Source organism: Drosophila innubila (assembly GCF_004354385.1).
Source record: "Drosophila innubila isolate TH190305 chromosome 3L unlocalized genomic scaffold, UK_Dinn_1.0 0_D_3L, whole genome shotgun sequence".
In the NCBI taxonomy this organism is placed as follows: Eukaryota; Metazoa; Arthropoda; class Insecta; order Diptera; family Drosophilidae; genus Drosophila; species Drosophila innubila.
This window is the reverse complement of record NW_022995376.1, coordinates 25,536,505-25,560,802: the sequence shown is the minus strand read 5'-3', so window position 1 is coordinate 25,560,802 and position 24,298 is coordinate 25,536,505. Positions and strand designations below refer to the sequence as shown.

The window sequence follows — 24,298 nt, the reverse complement described above, 5'->3', positions numbered from 1 at the left end:
CAAATATATTAAACAAAGAAAAAATTAAATGTTATAAAACAAAAATAAATTATCAGATTTGTACATACATATGATCTATATGCTCGTATTTTATCGAGATAAACCTAACTTTAATTTCAATTTTTATACCTGTTACTTAAAAAATAAGTAAAAAGGTATATTGTATTCGTTGGAATGTATGTAATAGGGAGAAGGAGACATCTCCGATCCCATAAAGTTTTTATATTCTTGATCAGCATCAACAGTCGAGTCGATATAGCCATGTGTGTCTGTCCGTCTGTGGGAGCGCCTAGATCTCAAAGACTATAAGAGATATATATACCACAGACGCAAATCGCAAAAAACCTCCACACCCACAGTATTTAAGATAATACATTTTTTGTGGTAATTAACGTTATCTATTAGTATTATTTATCACCCCACTGAATCGCATCAAGATCGGAGTAGAACGGCAGTTATGGAGACTTAATGTTTTCAAAGAAATACAAGTAATTTCTTTAAAATACTTTTATATATGTTGAAATAAGTAACGGGTATCTTATGGTCGGGATCTCGACTATAACCTTTCGAATAGTTTTTAATAGAAAGCAAGAAAAGCAAAATGATTTACATACAGAAAACAACAAATAGTTTTTGGAAAAGTGTACCGAAAGCGTACCGGTACAAACGTTTTGGTTTTCGGTCTTTTCTAAACTACGAATATTGAAATATTGACATAGTAAAACAAGTGGGAAAGGCTATAGTCGAGGTCCCGACCATAGGATACCCGTTACTTATTTCAATATATATAAAATTACTTTTTAAGAAATTACTACCTAATAAAAATGTCTGTATGCCTTTAGGTGATTATATTAAAATAATAACTTTATTAATAACTTTGGTTAGCTATTACACCCGTTTTACTTGTCCGATCTTACTGCGGTTAAGTAAGATTATAGATCATATTAATAGATAATGTTATTTACCATAAAAACTGTATTATCTTTAAGACTGTGGGTGTGGTGGTTTTTCGCGATTTGTGGAGGCGGAAAGGAGTGTGGCTTGAATTTGAAACAAACTTGATCTGCGTGGGGTCTATACGAAGGGTGCGAAAGGCGACTAACAATATATACAGCTAAGTTGGAAAATTTGCTACGACTGTCCGATCAGATCGAAAACTTTTTCTAACCAACCTGGGTGATGAGATACGGGGGTGTAAGTGGGAGGTGAAAAATTTAAATGATTGCAGCTAATGGGGCTGTTGGGGCCTTTTGGTAAAAATTCTACTTAAAAATACGCGTCACCCAAATCCGACAACTGGTTCAAAAGAAAAATAAATTTGAAAATTTTAGTGGACTTCTCAAAATGAAATGAAAAGTCAGTTTGTTTGTCTGTTTGTCTGTTTTTCTGTTTGCATCAAAGCGCTAAAGAAGCTTAAATGTAATGATGGGGATTTATTCCTTTTCGAACATCTAGAAATGTTTGTTCTACGACTTTTTGAAAACGCCGCTAGTTTAGCGGGAAAACGCTAAATCCCGGTAAAAATGAAGCCTCAACAGTAAAACCAAACCATAAAAGCTACAGATATGTTCTATATATCATTGGAAAGGTGTGTTTGAGGCGTACCTTTAAACTTTTTTTCTAAAGTACTCAGGTAACATTATACAGGTGAAATAAAGTTTTTTAGCTTGCATTTTGGCGATTTCTGAAAAAACGGCTCTAACGATTTCTGTTAAATTTTAATATGTTGTAATACGTACAATTTCCAGTTTTTTGGTATATAAAACATAAATTTTGGTATTACCTGTTAAGTGAATAAATACATTTTTCTATCGATCGAAAATCACGTTTTAGTACGATAAACTTTTTTGTTTTATGAGAAATCTTAACCAAACTAATACAATATGCATTTAACTTGGTCTTATATATCCTGACCAAAGTTGGTTCAAATCGGACCACTATATCATATAGCTTTCATAGGACCGATCTTAGTATAAAAAACTTTTTTGTTTTACGAGATATCGTAACCAAACTAATAGAATATGCATTTAAGTTAGACTTATATATCCTGTCATAGGACCGATCGGGCGAAATCCAAGTCTTAGTATTAAATTTTTTTTTCATAGTAAGTACGGGGTCTCCGACAATAGAGTATGCTCTGCTGTAGCAACGCGAGCAAAGCGAGCAGGGGGCGGAGCCTCCTAGCTTTTCTTTATAATTAAAGAAAAAAATTTTTTAAAATATAAAATACGTTCAACAACTAAAATTATATATTTTACTATTTGCCTGCATTAATGATTAAGTTACAATGTCAAAAGCAAAAGCGATTGCAAAAATTTCTGATATCCCACAAAAAAAAACCTCTACACGTGGTAAAAGTCTAGTGACGAAAGCAATTTCTAGCCCCAAAATTTCTGATATTCAATTTTGTGGCGAACAAAATTCAGTTTAATCTAAAAATATTAAAATAAATATAAATTAAAAAAAACAGCGCTATTTTTATTTTTTTAAATACAATATTCAACTGAATTGAACTATCTTCGACCGTTTCGGCCTAGTCTTCTTTGATATGGCTTGAATGTTTATGTCTTATGTATTCCATATGATATTTTGAGAGAACATAATTTTAAAATTTTAATTTTTGCTTGAATGTTAATGTCTTATGCTTTCCATATGATATTTTGAGAGAACATAATTTTAAAATCTTAAACTTGTAAAATCCTTTTATTTTTTAGTAGAAATGTTCAACTAAAATGTATATGGAGTCCTAAACTGCTTAAAGTGATTTTATTAAAATTGCAGATGAATTGGTCATTAATTTAAATTGTCAATTGAGTTTTTTGATAAGTACCAGTACATAGCATGCTCAAAATTTCCTTCAATCTATTTAATGGGGCTAAACTAAAAAATAATTTTCACATTGTATCATAATAATTTAATGCAATGTAATCATTGCGCGGTGTAAAAAAAGAATAGAATTTGCTTCAAATTAAATAAAGATGTTAGATAAAATGAGGCTAAATAATTTACATTCACCTTTGGTCTTCAAAATAATTTTTTTTTTAATTTTGTATGGAACATACAATAATTTACTGCTTATTCGAAAAAACACTTTCACTTACGATAAAATTGATAGTAAGATTATTTCTAAATAATAGCGATTACCGCTATAATATTTTACCTGGAGATGCGTTTGCATTTTTTGAACACAATTGCATCAAAAAGTGAATTTCGGAAAAAATGCAACATACGATAATTTCGCAAAAAGGTGTCTATACTTATTTTTACTTATTTGTTAAGTAACGAGTATGAAAATTAGCTATTTATTTTCATTGTGTGATATTCATGAAAACAATTATAGTCAAATTTTATAATAACAACATTAAAATGCAGCCACAATAAATTTTTTTTAGTATATCGTAATAAATTTCATAAAAAAAATCATGTCAAACTAAAGAAAATGTTTTAATTAAATTTTTTTTAATGCTCTCTCTTCACTAGCAGCTCCGCTCAAAAAGCTTGCATACTTTTACGCCTCAAAATTTATCGACAAATCGGAAACTAGCGGAATAATTTAAATAATATCACTGCGGACGGCAGTTCGCGTTAGTGACGAAAGCAGCACGAAGAGTGCGAAAAGCGACTAACTATATATACAGCTAAGTTGGAAAATTTGCTACGACTGTCCGATCAGATCAAGTTATATATTGATCGAAAGGTTTAGTCCTAACTTACAAAATGGCATACTAAGACTTTTTGTAATTCACCTGGGTCATGAGATACGGGGGTGTAAGTGGGAGGGAAAAAATTTGTATTATCGCAGCTTGTGGAGCCGTTGGGGCTTTTTGGTAAAATTATTTATTTTTTAAAAATTCTTATCAAAAATACGCGTCGATTGATACCTCGATGACCCAAATCCGTTAACTGGTTCAAAAGATAAATAAATTTTAAATTTTTAGTGGACTTTTCAAAATGAAATGAAAAGTTAGCTTCTTTGTTTGTCTGTTTGTATCAAAGCGCTAAAAAAAGCTTAGATGTAATGATGGGGATTTGTTCCTCTTTGAAATTCTAGAAATGTTTGTTTCACGACTTTTTCAATTTCCCGCTAGCTTAGCGGGAAAACGCTAAATCCCGCTAAAATTGAAACCTCAACAGTTTCCAAACCATAGACGCTTTAGATATGTTCTATATATCATTTAAAAGGTGTGTTTGAGGGCTTTTACGCGTACCCTAAAACTTTTTTTCTAAAGTATTCAGGTAACATTTTACAGGTGATAAAATGTTTTTAAGCTTACATTTTGGCGATTTCTGACAAAACGGCTCTAACAATTTCTGTTAAATTTAATATGTTGTAATTTAATATGTCTAAAAATTTTAAATAAAAATATAAATTAATAAAAAAGCGAAATCTGGCATTCGGCACTGCGCAAAATGTAATTTTAATGTACAAAGAAGCTCACTCTTTTTGCTCACAGTGCACAATGCCAATTTTCGCTTTTTTTTTATTAATTTATATTTTTATTTAAAATTTTTAGATAAACTGAATTTTGTTCGTCACAAAATTGGATATCAGAAATTTTGGGGCTAGAAATTGCTTTCGTCACTAGACTTTTACCTCGTGTAGAGGTTTTTTTTGTGGGATTAACAAGTACTGCTTGTCTACTATAGTTACTATTTATACCCCTAAAGAGCTTATTTAAATTTTGGTTTTTAATTATCCTTTCACCGGAAAGATTTTAATAAAACATTCTTGCTTGTTTCTATAGTTTCTAAGAATAACGTTATCTTACAAATTGAATAACACTGTTATCGAATTAATGAATACAGCCATTACCGAAAGTAAAATTGTGTATTTGCGTTGTGTATTTTTTATTATTTTATACATTGTGATCAAATTAAATGATATAGAATTTGTCATTATTGTACGACGGTTATATGGTTGGACAAATAGAATTCTTGACCGCTGTTAATACCGTTTTCATATCCTTAAATATTTTAGGTGTTACTATGGCCCTTCCAACTACTCATACTTCTTTACATCTATGGGCTTTCAAGTTTGAAATCATTCCAAAAAAATATGCACTAATCTTATGTGGAAATCAAAGATACCTTTTTTAAATATTCTATCCCTCTTTAAAATTATAGTATAGAATGCAATACATATTCGAATAAGTTAACAACAGAAATCTATTAAATTTCATCCATACATTTGGGATTTATTTACTTGTAAATAATATAATGCAAACTTAAACAGTTTTTAAAAGAAAAATTTGATTAACACATTTGAGGGTGGAACAAAAACTGATCAAAGAAAAATTAACAAACTTTTAAAGGAATGACACATATTTTGTTAAACTACAACATCCATATGATCCTTAATTTCGTTACCCCATTCGCGGGCCATAATCATAATTTCGTTCATGGATAGTTTCGGGCCAATTAGAGGGTTCATTTGCGTCAAATAACAGCATAGCCAACTGTGTAGGAATACAAGAAAAGTTATTCAAACACTTCAAATTAATAAACGTAGTATGTACATATGTAAGTATATATGCGCATATGAATACATATGTACATATATACATACGTAGAAATCATGGTCACCCAGATGATACTTACAAGAGCCAACAGGTAACAGCAGTAAGCATAATGCAGCATTGTGTAACGCTATACATAACAAAATAAAAGTACTTTATCTTTAGATTAATCAAATAAAGAGAATTTAAGAACTACTTACCCCCTGTTAGGGCCGCGAGCAAAGAAGGGGCAGACAATACCAATAAAAGCCCAAATGGCTGTGATAATAACGGGGGGAACGTAGGCTTCAACCATTTTTAAAACACTTTATATATTTTACTGGTAATACTGTAGGTCTGCCGTGATCAGCAGGTTGAATATTTGAATGTAAAACACAAAATTATAAATAAGTGATCACGAAGAAGGCACTTTTTCAAGCTGTATGAATATCACATGACAGACATGGGACAGAAACAGATGTTGGAGTAGCAGAGCTGACAACTTATTTTAATACTCATATCGCAACAAAAAACGAACTGGCAGGCTTGGTTTGCAGACTTAGCTCAATTTTCAGATTGTAATCAATTTTCAAAATGTATTAAAATCTGCAACTTCTATAATTTTAAAGTTAGAATTAAAAAAAAAAATGTTGCACAATTTATATCAAAATTTTGTCTAATTTTTGGATTTAATTCAATTAAACTTAGTTACACAACTTCTTCCCCTGAGGCACAACAAACTTCCAGCATTCATTTCGAATTAAACCATTTCAATAAATTGTAACTTTTTTTTCAAATTATTGCTATACATTTTTTAAAATTTAAATTTGGCGCCGTTTGCAGATTTTGATCATTTTTCTTAAACGTATGGCAGCCTTGAATTTTGTGCTTATCGATATATAATCATCAAGTAAAATTTTCGAAGCAACCTAGCAACTCTGTGTAGATAGCTAGGAATTACAGTTCAGTGGCAAAGTGACAAGCAAAAATACAAAATGGTCCTGGAAAGTACTATGATATGGTAAATAAGTAAATTTTGTATAGTTGGCATATGCTATTAACAATGTAATATCATTTCGTTGTAGCTTTGATAACAGCGATTACCAGCGCAATGGTGATTACTTTCCAACTCGCTTAAATGTCCAGAAAGATGGCATCAACCTTGTCTGTCTCACAAAGCTGCGATCCAATCCGGAAAATAATGTTGGTCTGATGACACTATCAAAGTATGCAAGAAGTACCAATATAATATAATATAATAAGAGTGTTTCTCTCCGTTTCATTGCAGCACTGTCGAAGTGCTGGCCACATTGACCAGTGATGTGGGTCGCATATTCTCAAAGATGCATTTGATTCAGCCAAAAGGGGAAATCAACCTTCTGACTGGAATTCGGATTGCCCATTTAGTATTGAAGCATCGTCAAGGTAAAAACCATAAAATGCGCATTGTGGTCTTTGTAGGCTCACCGATAACCAACGAGGAAGGAGAGCTTGTTAAGCAAGCCAAGCGCCTCAAGAAGGAGAAGGTGAATGTGGACATTGTCAGTTTCGGCGATCACGGCAACAACATTGAAACTCTGACAGCTTTTATTAACGCTCTCAATGGCAAGGACGGTACTGGCTCCCATCTGGTTAGTGTTCCTCGCGGATCGGCGCTGTCGGACGCCTTGTTGTCGTCGCCCATTATCCAGGGTGAGGACGGCATGGGAGCCGCTGGATTAGGCGGCGCCGCATTTGAATTTGGCGTAGATCCCAACGAGGATCCAGAGCTGGCTCTTGCCTTGCGCGTCTCAATGGAGGAGCAGCGTCAGCGCCAGGAAAGCGAGCAGCGTCGCGCCGGAGCCGACAGTGCTGGACCAACTGGAAATGCTGAGACCGCCGCCGGAACGGTTCCAGCTGGTTCCAGTGCAGAGGGTGGCACCGGCAGCTCGGGCGTAACAGTGCCCAATTCCAATTCGGAGGAGGCAATGCTACAACGCGCATTGGCCTTGTCTACTGAAACTCCGGAGGATAATTTGCCCGATTTCGCCAACATGACCGAGGAGGAGCAAATCGCTTTTGCCATGCAGATGTCGATGCAGGATGCCGCCGATGATAACGTGACACAGCAAGCTAAACGTCCCAAAACCGATGATGCCTCTGCCCCAATGGATGTGGACGAAGACTACTCGGAAGTCATTGGAGATCCAGCATTTTTGCAGAGCGTTCTTGAAAACCTTCCTGGCGTTGATCCCCAATCTGAGGCAGTTCGCGATGCTGTTGGTTCTCTCAACAAAGACAAGGATAAGAAACCCGACGGCAAGGATGAGCAAAAGAAATGAATTGCTATCTACATTAATACATATACTTCTATATATATTTAAAATTGCATTAATCTGAAATCATAAGTGAACGAACATCTCGGAAATGATGTGCTAATTTTGTTCATGCTTCAAATAAAACATATTACCACAGGGAAAATTCTATTTCTTTTTTTTTTGGTTTAAAGAAAATAGCAATAATTCTTCTGACAACATGAAAATTTATCAATAAAAACAAATACATTTACTTGGTTATTTCTTTCTTAAAACATTAAAAAAAAAAATTGTTAAAATGAATAAAATTTAGTTTTTTTTTTATTACAATTACCTGATCATAGTGTACACTTCTCGCCATTTTTCATTAATTATTTTTTGTTAATATTTAAAGTTGTTGGTCTATGAACTATTAATTGAACTTATGTAGTTTTCGATATATTTTTTATTATTATGCTACTGTAAGCATTTGCAGTGTAAGCTATTTTTTTTTTAAAAGGACATGTGTATAACAGAATTTTCAAGTTATGTGACAGGTTTTAAAGGTGTCCTATTCAGGTGGCGAGGAGTATATGCATGTCTGCCTTGAACAATATTCAGCAGAAATGATTCTTATAAATCTAGGAAACTTAAGCACTTTACACCCTCCCCTGTCAAGTCAATAAAAGAATTAGTTGTGCTGCGTCTTTTGTAGTTAAGTTAAATGTATTTTGGTTACTTTGACTTTATATTTGTAAGCATCATTTTATCTACAGTTCGAACGCAATCTAAACTGTTGATCCTCCAGCTTATTTTCCACCTTTGTAGTCACGGATGTGGTAGAGGACCCAAGCCGGAATAAACAGGGATGCGGCACACATGCCACCACCAAGGATCACTTTCTCCTGTAAAGAATCAAATGTTTATAACAATTTGCACTCGCGCACGAAATGTATGTTCAACATTTCGTTTACGTAACCCCGGAAACTCAAGCGATTTTACTTACAGCAGTGGAGACGTGTTTTGTGGGTGGACCGGAAACAACCGATTGGCATCGCCTTTGCAATGCTCCACGCATTGCTGGAACCAAAAGTTTAGCAGCACTATTTTGGAACATCTTTCAAATTGATATTTTACTTATTTTGCAGAATGAATGCTGGTAAGAGAGGTGCTCGCTAGTGGATTACTAGAGTTGCAACACTGCAGTGCTGCCAACTTTTTAGGGGAAAAAGTAGCTGAAATTGTGACTCAGAATAGCCGCTGAAAAAATGATAGTTTCAACGTCTGGCAAGAGTTCTATTTAATAAAAGTGCCATCAAAAATTTGACAAAACTCTAACAAAAAATCTGCAAACATTGAAAAACTGTGTTTAATATTAAGAAAAATTCAAAAAAATTGTGCATTTTTTTTGGTTGGCAACCAAATTTGCAATTTGATTAAAATAATACATGCTGCCAGATCGGAAAATTTTGCATGGTGGCACCATGATGAAATAAGTATATGGTGGTCTCGTCGCAAAATTATTCCCTTAGCTTAATGCTTCGGCTGCCGACGAGAGCACAAAACGTATTGCATGCGTGGCACCTTTGAACCGGTTAGTAGCCTTTCACACCAGTGCTGCCAAATTTTTAGAAACAATAGCTGTTTCTGGCTGGAAAGCATCTAAAATTGATTTTGTGGGCTTTACCTAAAATTGTAATAGCAAAACTTAACTGAATATATATTAAAAATAGCCAGATTTCCAGCTAATAGCAATTTTGAAATTTTTCAAGCAAACGAACTCTGAAAATAGCCAGATCTAGCTATAAAATAGCTAAGTGGGCAACAGTGTTCAGGGCTGACCAACGTCAATTTAAAATTTATCTCTGAGGATAATGTCCAAGTCCCGATCGTATTTATCAATATTTCAATCTGTGACTTATAAAAATAAAAAATTGCTTTCTTTAACTTTATGACTTGTATAATTAACAAGCATCGAACACACATGATACTAAAATAAACAATATATAGGTATGTTTTGGACCAGCATCTTCGCCGATTGTTTTTTACTTTTTTATACTTCTTTAATCTTAAATAGCTAATCAATTGAAAGAGATTCGTACAATGTATGTGAATCCGTGAAAAGAAACATATTACTTTAAAGAGAAATTGGTCTACACGGAAGATCATGTGTTGGTAAGGAATCTGTTCCCAATGGATGTTAAAGAACGGCTGGAGAGGCAGCAGATTTAAGAGCATTTCGAGACATTTAGAAGCGTTGAGCACTTGAATCTGTTTCCGATTGGCAATAACAGAAGAACTAACTTCCAACTCCTTAAGGATGGAACACGAACTGGCTACGTTGTCTTTTAGAATGCTCGTCATGCAGCCAAACAAAGCATTGAAGTGAAAGTTTAAAAGTGTTAGTGGATGCCGTATAAAAGTTGAGCCAAGTTGTAATTGGTTTCAACCAGGTGCCGAGATAATGCCGGATCATTTTCTGGTTGAATCCCAATTTTCTGTGAATCCCAATGAGACTCCAGCTGCCATCATGAAACTGTACGATCATTATATAGAGCAAATACTCAAACAATTATCGCTAGCTGATCGCATTCGATCAGCCGCACCTGTTTTCGATTTCGAAACATTTATGAGGCAATGTCACCAGCGCTGGACAAATCTTTAATGGCAACCATCAGTCGAAAATCAAGTTTTAGTATGAAAAACTTTTTTTTTTAGATATCTCAACCAATCTGACATAATATGCATTTCAGTTGATCCAAAACCGACTCTGTGAACAATTTTGCCATTTTCGTCATGTTGCCCCTCGTCTGAACATATTTCTCGGTAGCCGTTAGCCCATATGCTTCGACATTCTTCTCATGCGCTGTCTATTCATAGTGGCAAGCCTCGGCTATTTCCTCGTGGCTCTAGCATAAGGCTGTTCAAAAGCAAGCTGACCTCCTTGTCAGCTGAAGATCCTCCCTGCTTACTGAACTCCACGAATGATATTGATAATGCTGCTGAAGATCTGGTCTCCAAAATTCATGCTGCGGCTGCTGCTTCTATGGTAAACAACAGAAATGCTTCTCCTTCTGGGCCTCGTCGTACTCCTCCTAAGCCTGAGATCTTGGCTCTCCTTCGTCGAAAACGTGAGCTCAGACGTCATTGGTTGCGTACTCGCCACCCTCTTGATCTGGCTGAGTTCAAGTTGGCTACCAGTCTCCTATGGAAAGCGCTTTTTGAGGCCAAATCGGAATTTTTTGTCGACAACCCATGCGTAGGTATTCCCTCCTCCGCAGGGATGGGACCTGGGCCCGATCCGACTCAGAAATTGCTGAGGAATTTGCCAACGACCATTGCGAGAGGTTTACTCCATTTGACCTGGCTACTGATGATGAAGTGCTCGCCACAACTACTCTCTCCGGAGTTGTCACTGGCCCTATTGCTGACATTTCCCTAATCTGTGTGCCTGAAGTTGTTAAGCAAATAAAACGCCTCAAGCCGAACAAAGCGCCTGGGCATGATGCTCTGGATGGTAAAACCACTAAAGCCTTACCCGATAAAGCCGTTGCTGCCCTTACTAATAACTTCAATGCCATGCTTCAATTATCGCATTTCCCTCCACAATGAAAAAGGGCGCTTATCGTGATGATTCCCAAGAAAAGCTTGAGTCATAACATTCCTGATGCTTTCCGCCCCATAAGCTTGCTCCCAACTTTTTCCAAAGTGTTTGAGAGAATGCTCCTGCGTAGGTTGATGAGCATTGACGCCTTTGAAGAAGCTCTTCCCAATCATCAATTTGGTTTTCGAGCGGGTCATAGTGCCATTGAGCAGTGTCACAGGGTGGTGAATCACATTATTAAGGCCTTCGAAGGAAGAAAGTACTGCTCTGGTATCTTCCTCGATGTTAAACAAGCGTTTGACAGAGTCTGGCATGAGGGTCTCTTGTTCCGCCCCAGCTGTGGTGGTCCATTAGATCCTTTCTCCTCGAACGCTCATTTGTAGTTGACGTCCTCGAAACGAAATCATCGCCTAGGATGATTGCCGCTGGAGTCCCTCAATGGAGCGTTCTTGGGCCAGTCCTGTATAACATATTCACTTCGGATCTTCCTTCTCTCAACTCCCGACGAACGCTCACTGCCACTTATGCTGATGATACGGCTTACCTTGCCACCAGCCTTTGCAGGAGGTCTGCGTCCGCTGTTGTGCAAGAATTCATTAATGAATATGAGTGCTGGGCGTCGCGATGGAATATTGCTGTTAACCCGGAAAAGAGTCGGCATGCAACCTTCTCCTTAAACCGTGGCAATACGACTCAAATTTCACTCAATGGCACCAGAATCCAGCATCTTTAGGAAGTAAAATACCTAGGTATTACCCTTGACCGTCGCCTCACCTGGAAGCCGCACATCCTTAAGGCTCGTGCAACTGTGCGTGCTAAGAGCAGGAAGATGGACTGGCTCCTCAGGCTGCGAAGTGGGCTTTCTCCCACCCTTCCTTGGGGCGTCAACATTTGGGGCACGGCCTGCAACTCCTCTCTAAAAAGGATAGAATCTTGTGAGAGCCAAATTTTACGACGGATCGTTGACTCGCCGAGATATGTAAGAGACGTTACTATTTATCGGGACCTTGGTGTTCAGTCTGCAGTTGATCTTGCTAGACCTTTCAGGAGAAGGAGGTTGGCTAGGAGACACATTTCCGACAACTGGATTTTTGGTCGAACGCCTGGTGGCAGGCTATTGCCTGACATCAGCTAAGACTGTCAAACCCTGTTACAGGCTTCGCCTTGTGCCTGATGGAGTAATATTCTGAACGAGTTATTTACTTTTTTTATCCTGCTAAGTACCTGCAATTTTCTCTGCTTTGTTCTTCCCCATGCTCAAGATACGAAAGTGCTTTGATTAGCACGAGCGTGTTCAACCAAAATAAATTTATTGCCCCTATCAAAAAAAAAAAAAAAAAATGTTTCATTGATGTATGTATAATTGAACAGTCTAAAAAATACACGCATCTCTTTTACCTGAGTTAGATTATTAAAATAAAAATCTTTGTATGCGAATAGATTTGAGCAGAAAATCAATCCAAGTGTTTTAAGGTGTTTAAACTTTCGTAAAAACTGATTAAAAGGCGGAAAATCAAAGCACTGATTCCAATAAATGTGCTCTAAGTTGGGAGAACTCGATGATAGAAAATTTAGATACTCACTCATTGTATAATTCTTGGAAAATTCTTTAATATTGATTGCAGGTATTGCAATTTTTGAAGATACGCCTTTGAGAGTCTACCTCGGTCATTTTGCATTCAAGTATTGGATTGTTAAGTGGAACTCTTTGCAGTTCTGCAAGACAGTGGAACATTGTCATCGCTTCTTGATCCATCTCCAAATGTCCCCCCATTTTAGGAGTAACACATTCTCGGTGATGTTTAAAAATTGCACAATATTTGGCATTCCATTCCCACATGCAAGAAAAATTCAAAGTATTGCCACTTAAATGAGAAGTACATTTTGTTGTCGATATTGGACATGCCGATTCAAGAATGGATTCACACATAATTTGTGGACTAGATTTTAATGTTAATTTATCGGCATTAGTATTTTCTACTGCAAAATACAAGTAAAGGCAAACAACTTAAAGTATTTTTATCCACATTTGAAATATTTGAGCATTAATTCCGACTTCGTGGTAACCAAATCAAATTGAAACTGAGTAACTTTTGGATCAGCTCACTAACAATATGTAAATATTACTCTTATCAACTATGGTATGCCCTAAAATAAATCTGCAGTTCAAGAGACCTGGTGTTTTTATACTCCGTGCCCATTAAAAATGGTCAAAAAAGGGTATAATGTGTTTGGCAGAATGTATGTAAGCGGCAGAAGGAGGCGTGGCAGACCCCATAAGAATATATATTCTTGATCAGCAGAGACTATAATAGCTAGAAACTTTAAGCTTGGTTGGTAGGAAACCATAGGTCGAACATGAAGTTTTAGTATGAAAAACTTTATCGTTTTTTGAGATATCTCAACCAATCTGGGATGGTATTATACATCCTGACCAAATTTGGTTCAAATCGGTCAACTATATCATATAGCTGTCATAGGATTGATCGGTCGAAATTCAACTTTTAGTACAGAGTAATAGGGCACAGGGTATCCTACTGTCAAGCGTGTATCGACTGTAGTGCATATTCCCAAATGTATTTTAATTTAAAGAAACGTATTTATCTTAAACAATATAACGTTAAATTTACGCAATAGTTAGTTTCTCAATTTTATTGCGTATATATATATGTGTATATTGTATATATATGTATACATATATAAAACTCGTTGACCTGACGAGCTCCAAATTATAAGGCTGAAACTTTTGGGCAACATTGCTGAGACTTTTCTGTCGTGCAAATATAAAAGGGTGCTATTACCGGAAAAAACCGAATGCCATATTTGTATTCACTGGTACATATTCTCGACATATTCTTTAAATGTTTATAATTACGCCAATATGCGTAATAAACCGGCAGAAGAATTGGAAATAAAGCAGAAGTAATAAAAAGTTGAATTTATATGAATTTATATAGTTGACATATAGTAGATTAATATTCAAGAAGGTTTAATCAACAGATTCAAGTTTAAATGATGCTTCTGCTTTTATTTGAGTTTGTAAATTATTTTGCTATTTTGGGGAGGTTCTAGAACCCACATTTAAATTTATTAACGAACTTAACACCGGAATCTTAAATAAATAAATTGGATACGTTACGCCGAGTATTTATTGGAATAAAAAAGTGTATTCGCTTATAATTAAAAGTCTGATGCAGAAATCCAGGCAAATGGCTACTCGCTTTACCTGCCAAATGCAGTTATCAGCTGTCAATAACACTAGGCAACAAATTTGGACATTTTTCTTCTGAATTTAACCCAACCGACTTTTTTGGATAGATATGGGGCCCCTAACGACGAAAAACATTTTTCTATGGCAGAGTTTTTTTTTTTAATTTTTTAAAACTTGACTTTTTTCGAGTTGTTTTTTAGAGGTACGCGCATCATCATTGCTCGAGAATGCCAAAACCGATATTTAAAAGCTTTATTTTTCCTGAAAGCTTATGAATATATCTGTAATTCATCCATACACAGTCTAAGCCAGTAGTTTAAGAACTATTCATTTTTGAATTAAGAAAATGTTGTTTTTTTTAAACTCGGATCGTCTTACACAACCTGTCCATATTTGGTTTTATCGGACCACTATAACATATAGCTGCCATGGGACCGATCAGTCGAAAATCAACCTAATAAGCTCTTATAAGCTCCTAATTGCGGGTGGACAAAGATAGCTTATCTTCATTATTGGTATATTTGGTACAAAAAAATTAAGTTAAAATATATTTAATGCTTTTTTGTTAAATTTAACAAAACAATTCAATTTAATTTTATAATGTTGACATTGAAAAGTAATCTTTGTTCACTTCTACGCCCTCGACATCGGGCTTTTTGTGCATTTGGACTGTAAAAAGTTTGTAACACATACCTGTATAATAGAGTGGGTTAATTTGTATTGAGTAAAAAAAATGAATTTTCTTTCAAAAGCTCTATTTTTATTTTAGAGTCTAAAATTTTGACCGATGGTTTATTGGGCCAATCTTCTTAGAATTCGTCGTAGCTATTGAATTTGACAACCGTTTTGTCGCAAAAAAAAAAATTACCCACTCTACTGTATAATCTTTTATTTTGAGAGATTAAATATAATTTTAAATTTATTGATGTAATTTAAAGTATTTTTTTAAACTGAATGAAATGTATTTTGAACTAATTTATTAATTATATAAAACATACCTAAAATAACATTTATATAACTCGGAAATTTTCAAACCATTGTTTTAAAATTATTTCTCTTAGAAATCTCTAGAGGTTTGTGGCAATATGTGTGGTGATATTAAATAAAAGTTTTTTGTTTGCCCCCCTTAGCTCAAAGCTGCCTACGCCCTTGATTTTTGATATCCAATTTTTTGACTAACAAATTAAACTTAAATATAAAACTTTTAAATAATAAAAAAAACACGAAAATGGGCACTCTGCACTGTGCCCAAAAAAGGTGGGCTATTACGAACATAATAAATACTTTTTGCGCAGTGCCGAATGCCAAGTTTCGTGTTTTTAGACCCCGTACTTAAAAAAAGTACAGGGGTCTATTGGGTTTGTTTTAACGAATATGTGCGTAACAGGCAGAAGGAGGCGTGGCAGACCCTATAAAGTATATATATTCTTGATCAGCATCAACAGCCGAGACGATATAGCAATGTCCGTCTGTCCGTCTGTATGAGCGCCTAGATCTCAAAGACTATAAGAGATGTATGTAGGTTCCTCTATATTGCAAGCAGATCAAGTTTGTTTATCGCCCACAAATCGAAAAAAAAATTTCATATCCAAATTATAAGAACAATTTAAAAGCTAGTGACCAAATTTGGTATGTAGATTCCTCCATCTTGCAGGCAGTTCAAGTTTGTTTCTTTTTTGAATCCGACCACTATATCATATAGCGCTAATAGGAACAATCGGTCGAAAATCAAGTTTTAGTATGAAAAACTTTTATGTTTTATGAGACATTGTAACCAATATAATATATATGCATTTAAGTTAACTAAATATTATTTGTTTTATGAGATATCTAAAGCAAACTGATACAATAAGCATATGACTTGGTTTTGTATATCCTGTCCAAAGTTGGTTCAAATCGGACCACTTTATCATATAGCTGTCATAGGACCGATCGGGCGAAAGTCAAGTCTTAGTATGAAAAATTTTTTTGTTTAATGAGATATCGTAACCAGACTGATTAAATATTCATTACAATTGATTTTATATATCCTGTCCAAAGTTGGTTCAAATCGGACCACTATATCATATAGCTGTCATAGGACCGATTGGGTGAAAATCAAGTCTTAGTATGAAAATCTTTTATGTTTTATGAGACATTGTAACCATTTAAGTTAACAAAATATTTTTTGATTTTTTCCATTATTAGTTTTTGCCATAGTAAGTACGGGGTCTCCGACAGTCGAGTATGCTCGACTGTAGCACCGGCCGACTAGTTTTTTTTAAGTTTATATTTTTATGTAAAAGTTTCATATTAAACTTTATTTTGTTTTTTACAATATATTGCAATTTGACAAAATCGTTAAAACCGTTTTGTCAGAAATCGCCAAAATGTAAGCTAATAAATCTTATTTCACCTGTAAAATGTTACCTGAGTACTTTAGATAAAAATTTTAAAGGTATGCATAAAAGTCCTTAAAATTACCTTTCCAATTCGAAATTAATAAAACAAAGGTGATCATTTTAATGAAGGTTTGAAGTTTGTTCTGTGGGAAATTAAAACTTTAATTATAAAAAAATTTTTCTTAAATCTACAAAATTCTATCAAAAATCTGAAAATTTTTAAAAATTATAGTTAAAAAAGTTTTTTTTTTCCAAGCATCGGAAAACTCTGCTGGGTAGCAACCATTTGGACCAAAATAGTTTTTATGGCTATAAAACCATTTTAATATGTTTTTGTACGCTCTTCTGCAGTTTTGTAAAAAATATTATAATGATAGCAAAACATAGCTGACATATATTTAAAATAGCCAGATTTCCGGCAAATAGCAATTTTCATCTTTTTCTAGCAATCGAACTCATAAAATAGTATACCCAGACCCTATAAAATACTAAAATTGAATTTTTGTTTAAATAATCGAATAAATTTAAAAAGTTATTGGGAGGATAGCAATTATTGTATTGCTTTTGTTATTGGATTCCCTTGCAGTTTATTATTTTATGAACTGAAAGATACAAATATACTGTTAAAACTACTTAAGTTACGCTATCAGATATATTAATAACAGAAATGATCGTGGACAGACGGATATTAGAGGTATGAAAGTGAAGTTATGACTTAAACGATTTTTAACGATTTGTTAATGCTTTCCATTATTGAAAGTTTTTTTGTATTCTTTTTGAAGCAGCAATGTAATATATATTACAAATCATATTATTATTTAGTCTAATTAATAAAATTGCTGCGTTAACATTTTTTTTTTTTTTTATTACTTTTAATGTAGTATAATAATGTAATTGTAAATTATAATGCATATACTGTTTTCATTAATATAATTCAATGTAAGGACTAATTTCATGCCAATAGAATTAGGATATAAATACGCTCATTATTTTACCTTCTTTGTTCGTCATATTCTACTTTTTACTTTAAAATTAATTCATTAGTTAAGGCTCTATTATTTCAAGTCATTGATTTGTGGGCTAATCGGATTTATATATATTAGCATACATACATTGGCAATATATTGTAAAAAGGTTTAACAAGTTCCATTCCATTTGAATAGCAGTGAGTCACAGATATAATTTTACAATGAATCCACAAATGGGGAGATCAATATCAGCATAATTATGGTCAATGAATGCTAATTAGAAGCTTTGATGGCTTTGTTAAAAGTGATAAAATAAATAAATCTTTATTGTGAGATATTACAAAGAATGAATGTAATGTTTTTGGGAATGACAAATAATTTTACACGAATATATTTTAGTTTTAGCTTTGGATCATTTAAACTTAATATTTCGTTTTGAGATTAATTTATTTATATTGGTTATCCGCCATTTACTTTTTTTATAACAGGTAATAACATAACATAAAATATCTAATTATATGTATATATGTATGTGTATTCGCAAATGGGCATTAAAATAAAAATCAATATGTTGCGTCCAAAGAATGTATACTGCATAAGTTCCAGTTATATATTATGTAAATTATATCTAATTAGGTAATAAGTAGATTCGTAACAATACAAACAATTGAATCGAATGACAAAAAAAACAATTTCATTTTTAAATAAATGTATACATATGTATGTGCATGAGCATCTGAATATTCCTGTGTGCGTATATCTTATTTGTAAGTAAACTTTAAAGGACAGTAAGTGGAAAACATCATAAAAAAACTTGCTTATTTTTATGTTTACAATTCAGTCTGAAAGGCATAGTTGTGTATACACATTTTTATATCACCTATTTTGAATAATTAACTGTTTAATTTATCCTGTTCTTGTTTATTTTTAAAATATTTTTTTTTTTTAAATAATAAGTGATTTACATTGTTCATTTCTTAAATTTATTTTAACCACATTTTTTTGTATTTTTTGGTTTTTTATTACAATTTAGGTTTTCTTTGCATTTGCGGAAAATTTGCTGTTAATTTCGTTGCGTTAAGTTGGGCAAAAATATATATATTTATTTCCGTACATAAACAAAAATTTGGTACTTATATGATCTCTTACTTTTAATTACACATTTGATTTAATCATGCAATAATATATATATCAGCATTTTAAGGTTTATGTTATTTTCGCAGTTATTTTGAATCTAACTTTTAGTTTTGCATGTGTTATTTATAGTTGCTCCGATATAATATTATTCATCCTCATCTGATGAATCGGATTCATCGCTCATATCACTTGAATACAGTTCCAGCCAGTGATAATCCCGTCGATCCACGTATTCCCAGAGATAGATCTGTGAGAAATAAAGCACTCATTTAATCGATCAAGTATCCAAAGTATCCATATGAATAATAATAATATTATTATTTCAACAATGGTCTTCGACGTGGGAACCACAGAACACCTGTTCCTTTTGTTTTTAGAGCAGACATTATATATAAAAGTGTCGAAAACATTTGAATATTGAGATAAAATACTTACATCAAGTAAATCAATTAATTGATTCTGGCTATGCAATTTTCGGGCTCGTTTTGGCAAACCAACATCCACAATTTCGCCATTGGGTAGTGCGTGTTTGTAGAAGCACTTGTTGCCAAATGGACACTTTCCCTCGCCTTTTTTAAAATACTTGCAGTCCTTTGCACCTAAGGCTGCGCGATAGTCGTTAAGTAGTTTGTCTTTCTCCTCTTTAGTTTCAACCCAAAAGGCGCTGGGGCAGACAAAGTCCGAGCACACTCGACATTCGGGGCAAGCTCTACAATTTATGAATGAAACAATCATCTAATAAAAGTTTTTTTTATACCCGTTACTTAAAAAATAAGTAAAAGGGTATATTGTGTTCGTTGTATGTATGTGAATGTATGTAACAGGGAGAAGGAGGCATCTCCGACCCTATAAAGTATATATATTCTTGATCAGCATCATTAGCCGAGTCGATATAGCCACGTGTGTCTGTCCATATGTCCGTCCGTGTGAGCACCTAGATCTCAGAGACTATAAGAGAAAGAGTAACCAAATTTGGCACACAGATTTCTATATACCCTACGCAGATCAAGTTTGTTTCAAATTTAAGCCACGCCACCCTCCGCCCCCGCAAATCGCGAAAAACCATCACATCCACAGTATTTATCTTTTAGTATTATCTATTATCCCACTGAATCGCATCAAGATCGGACAAGTAGAACGGCAGTTATGGCGAAATTAAGTATTCAAAGCAAAACAAGTATTTTCTTTAAAATACTTTAACGTATATCGAAGTAAGTAACGGATATCCTATGGTCGGGATCTCGACTATAACTTTTCCGACTGGTTTTTTGCTACTAAGTATGCAATAAATTATTGAAGAGTACATTAAGTAATAGATGCTAAATTTTAGAATGTTATTTTGTAGTTTACTTTATTTGATTTGCACTTACCGCGTAATTTTATGCTCAAACTGCTTGGCTTGACGCCATGTCCGAATGCATTCCAAGCAAAATATATGATTACAGTTGGGTAAAATGCCAAACCGTTTCTCTCGTCCGGCTTTTTCCATGATTGTGTCGAAGCATATGCCGCATGTCTTATCCTTGGACTGGGCAATCGCAAAGGATAATTCCATTGCCTGTTCGTGTTGCTGCAAACACTCGCGATTGTGTTTCTTACGTTGAGCTTGGTCCGTTGGATGCAGGCAGTATTGGTCGCACATCTCGCATAGCTCCATATGTATGCGATAGGGACAATACTCGCCGACAGGACATGGACTCTCATATGGGCAAACATCGAGCAATGCGCGACGCTCTGCCAGCTTAACGCCCATGTCAACGTCATTGGCAGACGGTCCTCCGACAATTTCAGCCCATGATATTCCACTTTGCACAGCAGCAGCACTGCCAGTTACAGCTGCAGCAACAGATTCACCCTCATCTTCGACTACAAAACGTTTTTGGCCAGGCACAAAGATCGGCGCATTCGCCCAATTCCGGCGGCTAGTGCTGGGAAATACCTCCGCTTCAGCCTCTGCCTCCGACTCAGCTTCTGGAGCGACATCGGCATCTGTATTTGTAGCACGCTGCTCACCTTCGGGACGGCCTCGAGTTAAATCATGGGAGAAGCGACAAAGGTCACCGAATCGACAAATGCCTCGCAAGTAATAGCGGCATATTGTTTGACTTCGTCCAGGCACATTTACAATTGGGTTGTCAACATTGACATTCGCAACGACAAAGGAACTCATTTTGCACGTGCAAATGGTTTTTGTACAGATGATCTGACCAAACTAGACACTCTGACCTGAAAACAGTGGCAAACGTGAGTATATCCTCGATAAACTTGACCTATCGATATACGCACACATACATGTAATGCATGTATGTGCGTGTGTATGTACATATGTATGTATGTCGTGAGAAAAAAATTAAGATGTCGCAATAACTGGACTTGTTTTGCGCAATACAAAACGCAATGCTCAATATAAGTACACATGTATGTCAAATTTGCATAAATGTACATCTAAACTTATTTAATTATTTGATGAAAGGCAAATTCCAAACATGTACATAGAAATTTGTATATAATACATATACATATATTAATTCCATATATAAATGCATGTATGTATGTATTTGTATACATATAAAAAAATCTACTGTGGATATGAATGCACATGAACCTTTTCGTTCTATATCGAGATTAAGTCCGCCTGCACATTGGCAGCGCTGTGACTAATTTTGTAACTGCTGATATTATCTGATTTTAATTAGAACACTATATTTCTTACGTTTTTTGTTCAAACTTGTAAAATTGATGCTCACAAAATGTTGTCTGTTTTTTTAAGACGTTGCCACCTCACAGAAAAATACTTCAGCTAATTTAAACGTTTGGCAACCTTCAAATATGATCTACGTCATTTTTCATTTCAAATCCTTTTTCCAAAATTATCCTTCTAATTATTTTGCTATATTTTAAAGCTAGAATTTTGAACAATTTTTGTTGAAATTTTTGTCGTATTTCCGATATTTATTATCAGAATTTAATTTGTAACTTCCCCCGAGGTGACGAGCTCCCAACATTTATAGAATCATACACCTTTATTGTATCTAAATTCAAATTTAATTGGTTTCGGTATAATTGCTTTCAAGCAATTGTTTGCTTTTTAAATTCGTGAATTTAAATCGCGCGCCGTTTCGTAATTCTTTCCGAGCCAGTCACAAGAGTGTTGCAGCCTTGCATCCCAGAAAAAGTTACCGATATCTCGAAAATTTTGTCTGGGATTCCAGACAAAAATCGTTTGAACGGCTTGCAGCCATTCCCAAAAGTGCCTGCAATGTAGAGGAACCTACATACCAAGTTTCGTGTCTCTATCTCTTATAGTCTCTGAGATCTAGGCGCTCATACAGACGGACAGACAGACGGACATTGCTATATCGACTTGGCTATTGATGCTGATCAAGAATATATATACTTTATAGGGTCTGCCACAACTACTTCTGCCTATTATGCACATGTTCGGTAAAACAAATCCAATAGACCCCTGTACTTTTTTTAAGTACGGGGTCTATAAATTCGAAACCTCTTCATCGGTTTGTCTTTTTATATCTTTCTTTATCATATCTTGACGTTGTCTTTTTCTTTTAAATAATCTAATAATATTAAATATTTATAATAAATTTAAACTAAAAAATTTTCTATTCCATGGCTTTTTCTATCTTAATTTTTTTTATTTTGTATTGCTTCTTTTTTTTTATTTTTGGTTTATCCTGTGTTTGTGTTGAGAAACACTCAGTTTAAAGTTATTCCTGACTCAATCGGTATTTCAGTTCTGATTTTCAGTTTTAATTGTCATAAATTTAATAATTACACATCTGAATCTTATTTGATGCTAATAATAAACTTAATAGATTAAGATGAGCTTACGGTATTTTAAGTTATTACTGGTTCGATTCTTACACAAAAGTTTAAACACGAAAACAAGAGAAATTTAGAGTTGAGACTAAATTGATGTTCCGCATGATTTTTATATGTAAGCAGAAAATATTAAATGTACAATATATATATTGCAATAATTATAATAATATAATTACAAGTTTGTCGTTTTGAACAATAAAATAAATTCGTATAATCAAAATCAAACCGGTGGTGGTTGCTTCCAGCTTCAGCTAAACCACATTCGTATTTCTATTAGAAAATTATAGGTATTCATAAGATTACGAAACGAAATAGTTTCGTGTTTGTTGAAGCAAAATTTGGATCCCTTGACGAACTATGTTTTTTTCGTTGCCCTCTTGCATCAAGCGGATCCCATCTTCCAATTCTGTTATGGAAGCTTTATCAAGATTAAACACATCATAAGAAGAATCTTCCCCGTCAGACTCCTGCGACTTATCATCTACGTTTGGCAATCTTCGCTGCCACGACTTTCTCTTTCTTGTTCTTTTTTATTTCCATTACTTTGTCTATCAAATTTGGATGACGTCGCTGCCAAAGTTGAATGTTTATTCAATAATTAATTAATTTCATCTTAACTGGAAAGTGTACTACTTGGGAGTGGGGAGTAGGTCCTACTTACTTTGATGTGCTGGTGGAAATTGCCTGTGCCATTTGCCAGATTGCCGCGAAGCCGATGGACGCATTCCACGACTACACGGTCGCCCTTCCGCTTTTTGATTTTAAATATACCACCATTCAAAATGTAAGGAATCTTTTTTGTTTCGTCGGGCATCTCAAAAAAAAAAAAAAAGAAAGAAACCAAGACTGTGATTTTGTTATCTAAGCTTTTTGTTACTTTTACAATGTCTGCCTTGATTTGGATCAACAATAAAAACGTTATTTTAAGCTGAAAGTATTTTTTTTTTTCAAAAAGAAAAGAAAAGTCGAATTTTCTGACTTGTTAAAGTTTTTCCGAAATCGTTTCTGTTCTGTTCAAAAGCACCGTTAGTTCTCGCGGCGTGGCGTCCTTTTAAATTGGGGCTGCCACCCTACTGAAATTTCCCGATCTGGCAACTTGTTCTAATTGGGGCTGCCACCCTACAGAATTTCCCGATCTGGCAGCTTGTTCTAATTTATAAATTAAAATTTAGTTGCAACTTTGAAAATTTGACTAAATTGAAATTTTTCTTATTTTTGAAGCTAGAATTTTGTAAATTTTCGCGGAAATTTTGGTAGAATTTTCTCGATTTTATGATATTTTATTTTTCTTTTTACAATACAATTTTAAACTTTTGTCCCCTTGGGCTGACGAGCTTTAAACCTTCATTAAAATTTATATATTTTTTTTTTTCGAATATCGAATTTTAA

The 24,298-nt window shown here is 34.4% G+C and overlaps 5 protein-coding genes across 5 annotated transcripts; 1 reads left to right on the top strand and 4 right to left on the bottom strand.

Moving 5' to 3' along the window:
* Nucleotides 1–5,225: 5,225 nt before the first annotated feature.
* Nucleotides 5,226–5,966, bottom strand: LOC117787025 (V-type proton ATPase subunit e). Its single transcript, XM_034625465.1, has 3 exons — nucleotides 5,717–5,966; nucleotides 5,599–5,646; nucleotides 5,226–5,456 (listed from the first exon to the last, which is right to left on the bottom strand). Exons 1-3 carry the CDS (start codon nucleotides 5,809–5,811, stop codon nucleotides 5,330–5,332), a joined length of 270 nt encoding a protein of 89 aa, XP_034481356.1. The 5' UTR covers nucleotides 5,812–5,966; the 3' UTR covers nucleotides 5,226–5,329.
* A 484-nt stretch (nucleotides 5,967–6,450) lies between these two features.
* On the top strand, nucleotides 6,451–7,955 carry LOC117786753 (26S proteasome non-ATPase regulatory subunit 4). Its single transcript, XM_034625117.1, has 3 exons — nucleotides 6,451–6,516; nucleotides 6,581–6,721; nucleotides 6,784–7,955. The coding sequence occupies exons 1-3, from the start codon at nucleotides 6,491–6,493 to the stop codon at nucleotides 7,814–7,816; spliced, it is 1,200 nt and encodes a 399-aa protein (XP_034481008.1). The 5' UTR covers nucleotides 6,451–6,490; the 3' UTR covers nucleotides 7,817–7,955.
* Nucleotides 7,956–8,466: 511 nt separating this feature from the next.
* Nucleotides 8,467–8,943, bottom strand: LOC117786754. Its single transcript, XM_034625118.1, has 2 exons — nucleotides 8,775–8,943; nucleotides 8,467–8,673 (listed from the first exon to the last, which is right to left on the bottom strand). Exons 1-2 carry the CDS (start codon nucleotides 8,883–8,885, stop codon nucleotides 8,578–8,580), a joined length of 207 nt encoding a protein of 68 aa, XP_034481009.1. The 5' UTR covers nucleotides 8,886–8,943; the 3' UTR covers nucleotides 8,467–8,577.
* A 9,714-nt stretch (nucleotides 8,944–18,657) lies between these two features.
* LOC117788199 (probable E3 ubiquitin-protein ligase makorin-1) lies at nucleotides 18,658–21,851 on the bottom strand. Its single transcript, XM_034626877.1, has 4 exons — nucleotides 21,783–21,851; nucleotides 20,440–21,295; nucleotides 19,505–19,778; nucleotides 18,658–19,316 (listed from the first exon to the last, which is right to left on the bottom strand). The coding sequence occupies exons 2-4, from the start codon at nucleotides 21,237–21,239 to the stop codon at nucleotides 19,215–19,217; spliced, it is 1,176 nt and encodes a 391-aa protein (XP_034482768.1). The 5' UTR covers nucleotides 21,240–21,295; nucleotides 21,783–21,851; the 3' UTR covers nucleotides 18,658–19,214.
* Nucleotides 21,852–23,097: 1,246 nt separating this feature from the next.
* LOC117788385 (protein stand still-like) lies at nucleotides 23,098–23,752 on the bottom strand. Its single transcript, XM_034627149.1, has 2 exons — nucleotides 23,571–23,752; nucleotides 23,098–23,479 (listed from the first exon to the last, which is right to left on the bottom strand). Exons 1-2 carry the CDS (start codon nucleotides 23,721–23,723, stop codon nucleotides 23,387–23,389), a joined length of 246 nt encoding a protein of 81 aa, XP_034483040.1. The 5' UTR covers nucleotides 23,724–23,752; the 3' UTR covers nucleotides 23,098–23,386.
* Between the last annotated feature and the right edge of the window lie 546 nt (nucleotides 23,753–24,298).

Excerpts from the sequence above, each read along its gene's own strand:
- LOC117787025 (XM_034625465.1), bottom strand. The coding sequence starts at position 5,811 with ATGGTTGAAGCCTACGTTCCCCCCGTTATTATCACAGCCATTTGGGCT. Across the intron at positions 5,647-5,716 it reads GCTCGCGGCCCTAACAGGGG|CGTTACACAATGCTGCATTA; the intron begins GTAAGTAGTTCT and ends TGTTATGTATAG. Across the intron at positions 5,457-5,598 it reads GCTGTTACCTGTTGGCTCTT|TTGGCTATGCTGTTATTTGA; the intron begins GTAAGTATCATC and ends ATTCCTACACAG.
- LOC117786753 (XM_034625117.1), top strand. The coding sequence starts at position 6,491 with ATGGTCCTGGAAAGTACTATGATATG. Across the intron at positions 6,517-6,580 it reads CTGGAAAGTACTATGATATG|CTTTGATAACAGCGATTACC; the intron begins GTAAATAAGTAA and ends ATTTCGTTGTAG. Across the intron at positions 6,722-6,783 it reads GGTCTGATGACACTATCAAA|CACTGTCGAAGTGCTGGCCA; the intron begins GTATGCAAGAAG and ends GTTTCATTGCAG.
- LOC117786754 (XM_034625118.1), bottom strand. The coding sequence starts at position 8,885 with ATGTTCCAAAATAGTGCTGCTAAACTTTTGGTTCCAGCAATGCGTGGA. Across the intron at positions 8,674-8,774 it reads CAAAACACGTCTCCACTGCT|GAGAAAGTGATCCTTGGTGG; the intron begins GTAAGTAAAATC and ends GATTCTTTACAG.
- LOC117788199 (XM_034626877.1), bottom strand. The coding sequence starts at position 21,239 with ATGAGTTCCTTTGTCGTTGCGAATGTCAATGTTGACAACCCAATTGTA. Across the intron at positions 19,779-20,439 it reads TTTGAGCATAAAATTACGCG|AGCTTGCCCCGAATGTCGAG; the intron begins GTAAGTGCAAAT and ends CATAAATTGTAG. Across the intron at positions 19,317-19,504 it reads AATTAATTGATTTACTTGAT|ATCTATCTCTGGGAATACGT; the intron begins GTAAGTATTTTA and ends TATTTCTCACAG.
- LOC117788385 (XM_034627149.1), bottom strand. The coding sequence starts at position 23,723 with ATGCCCGACGAAACAAAAAAGATTCCTTACATTTTGAATGGTGGTATA. Across the intron at positions 23,480-23,570 it reads ATTTCCACCAGCACATCAAA|CGACGTCATCCAAATTTGAT; the intron begins GTAAGTAGGACC and ends CAACTTTGGCAG.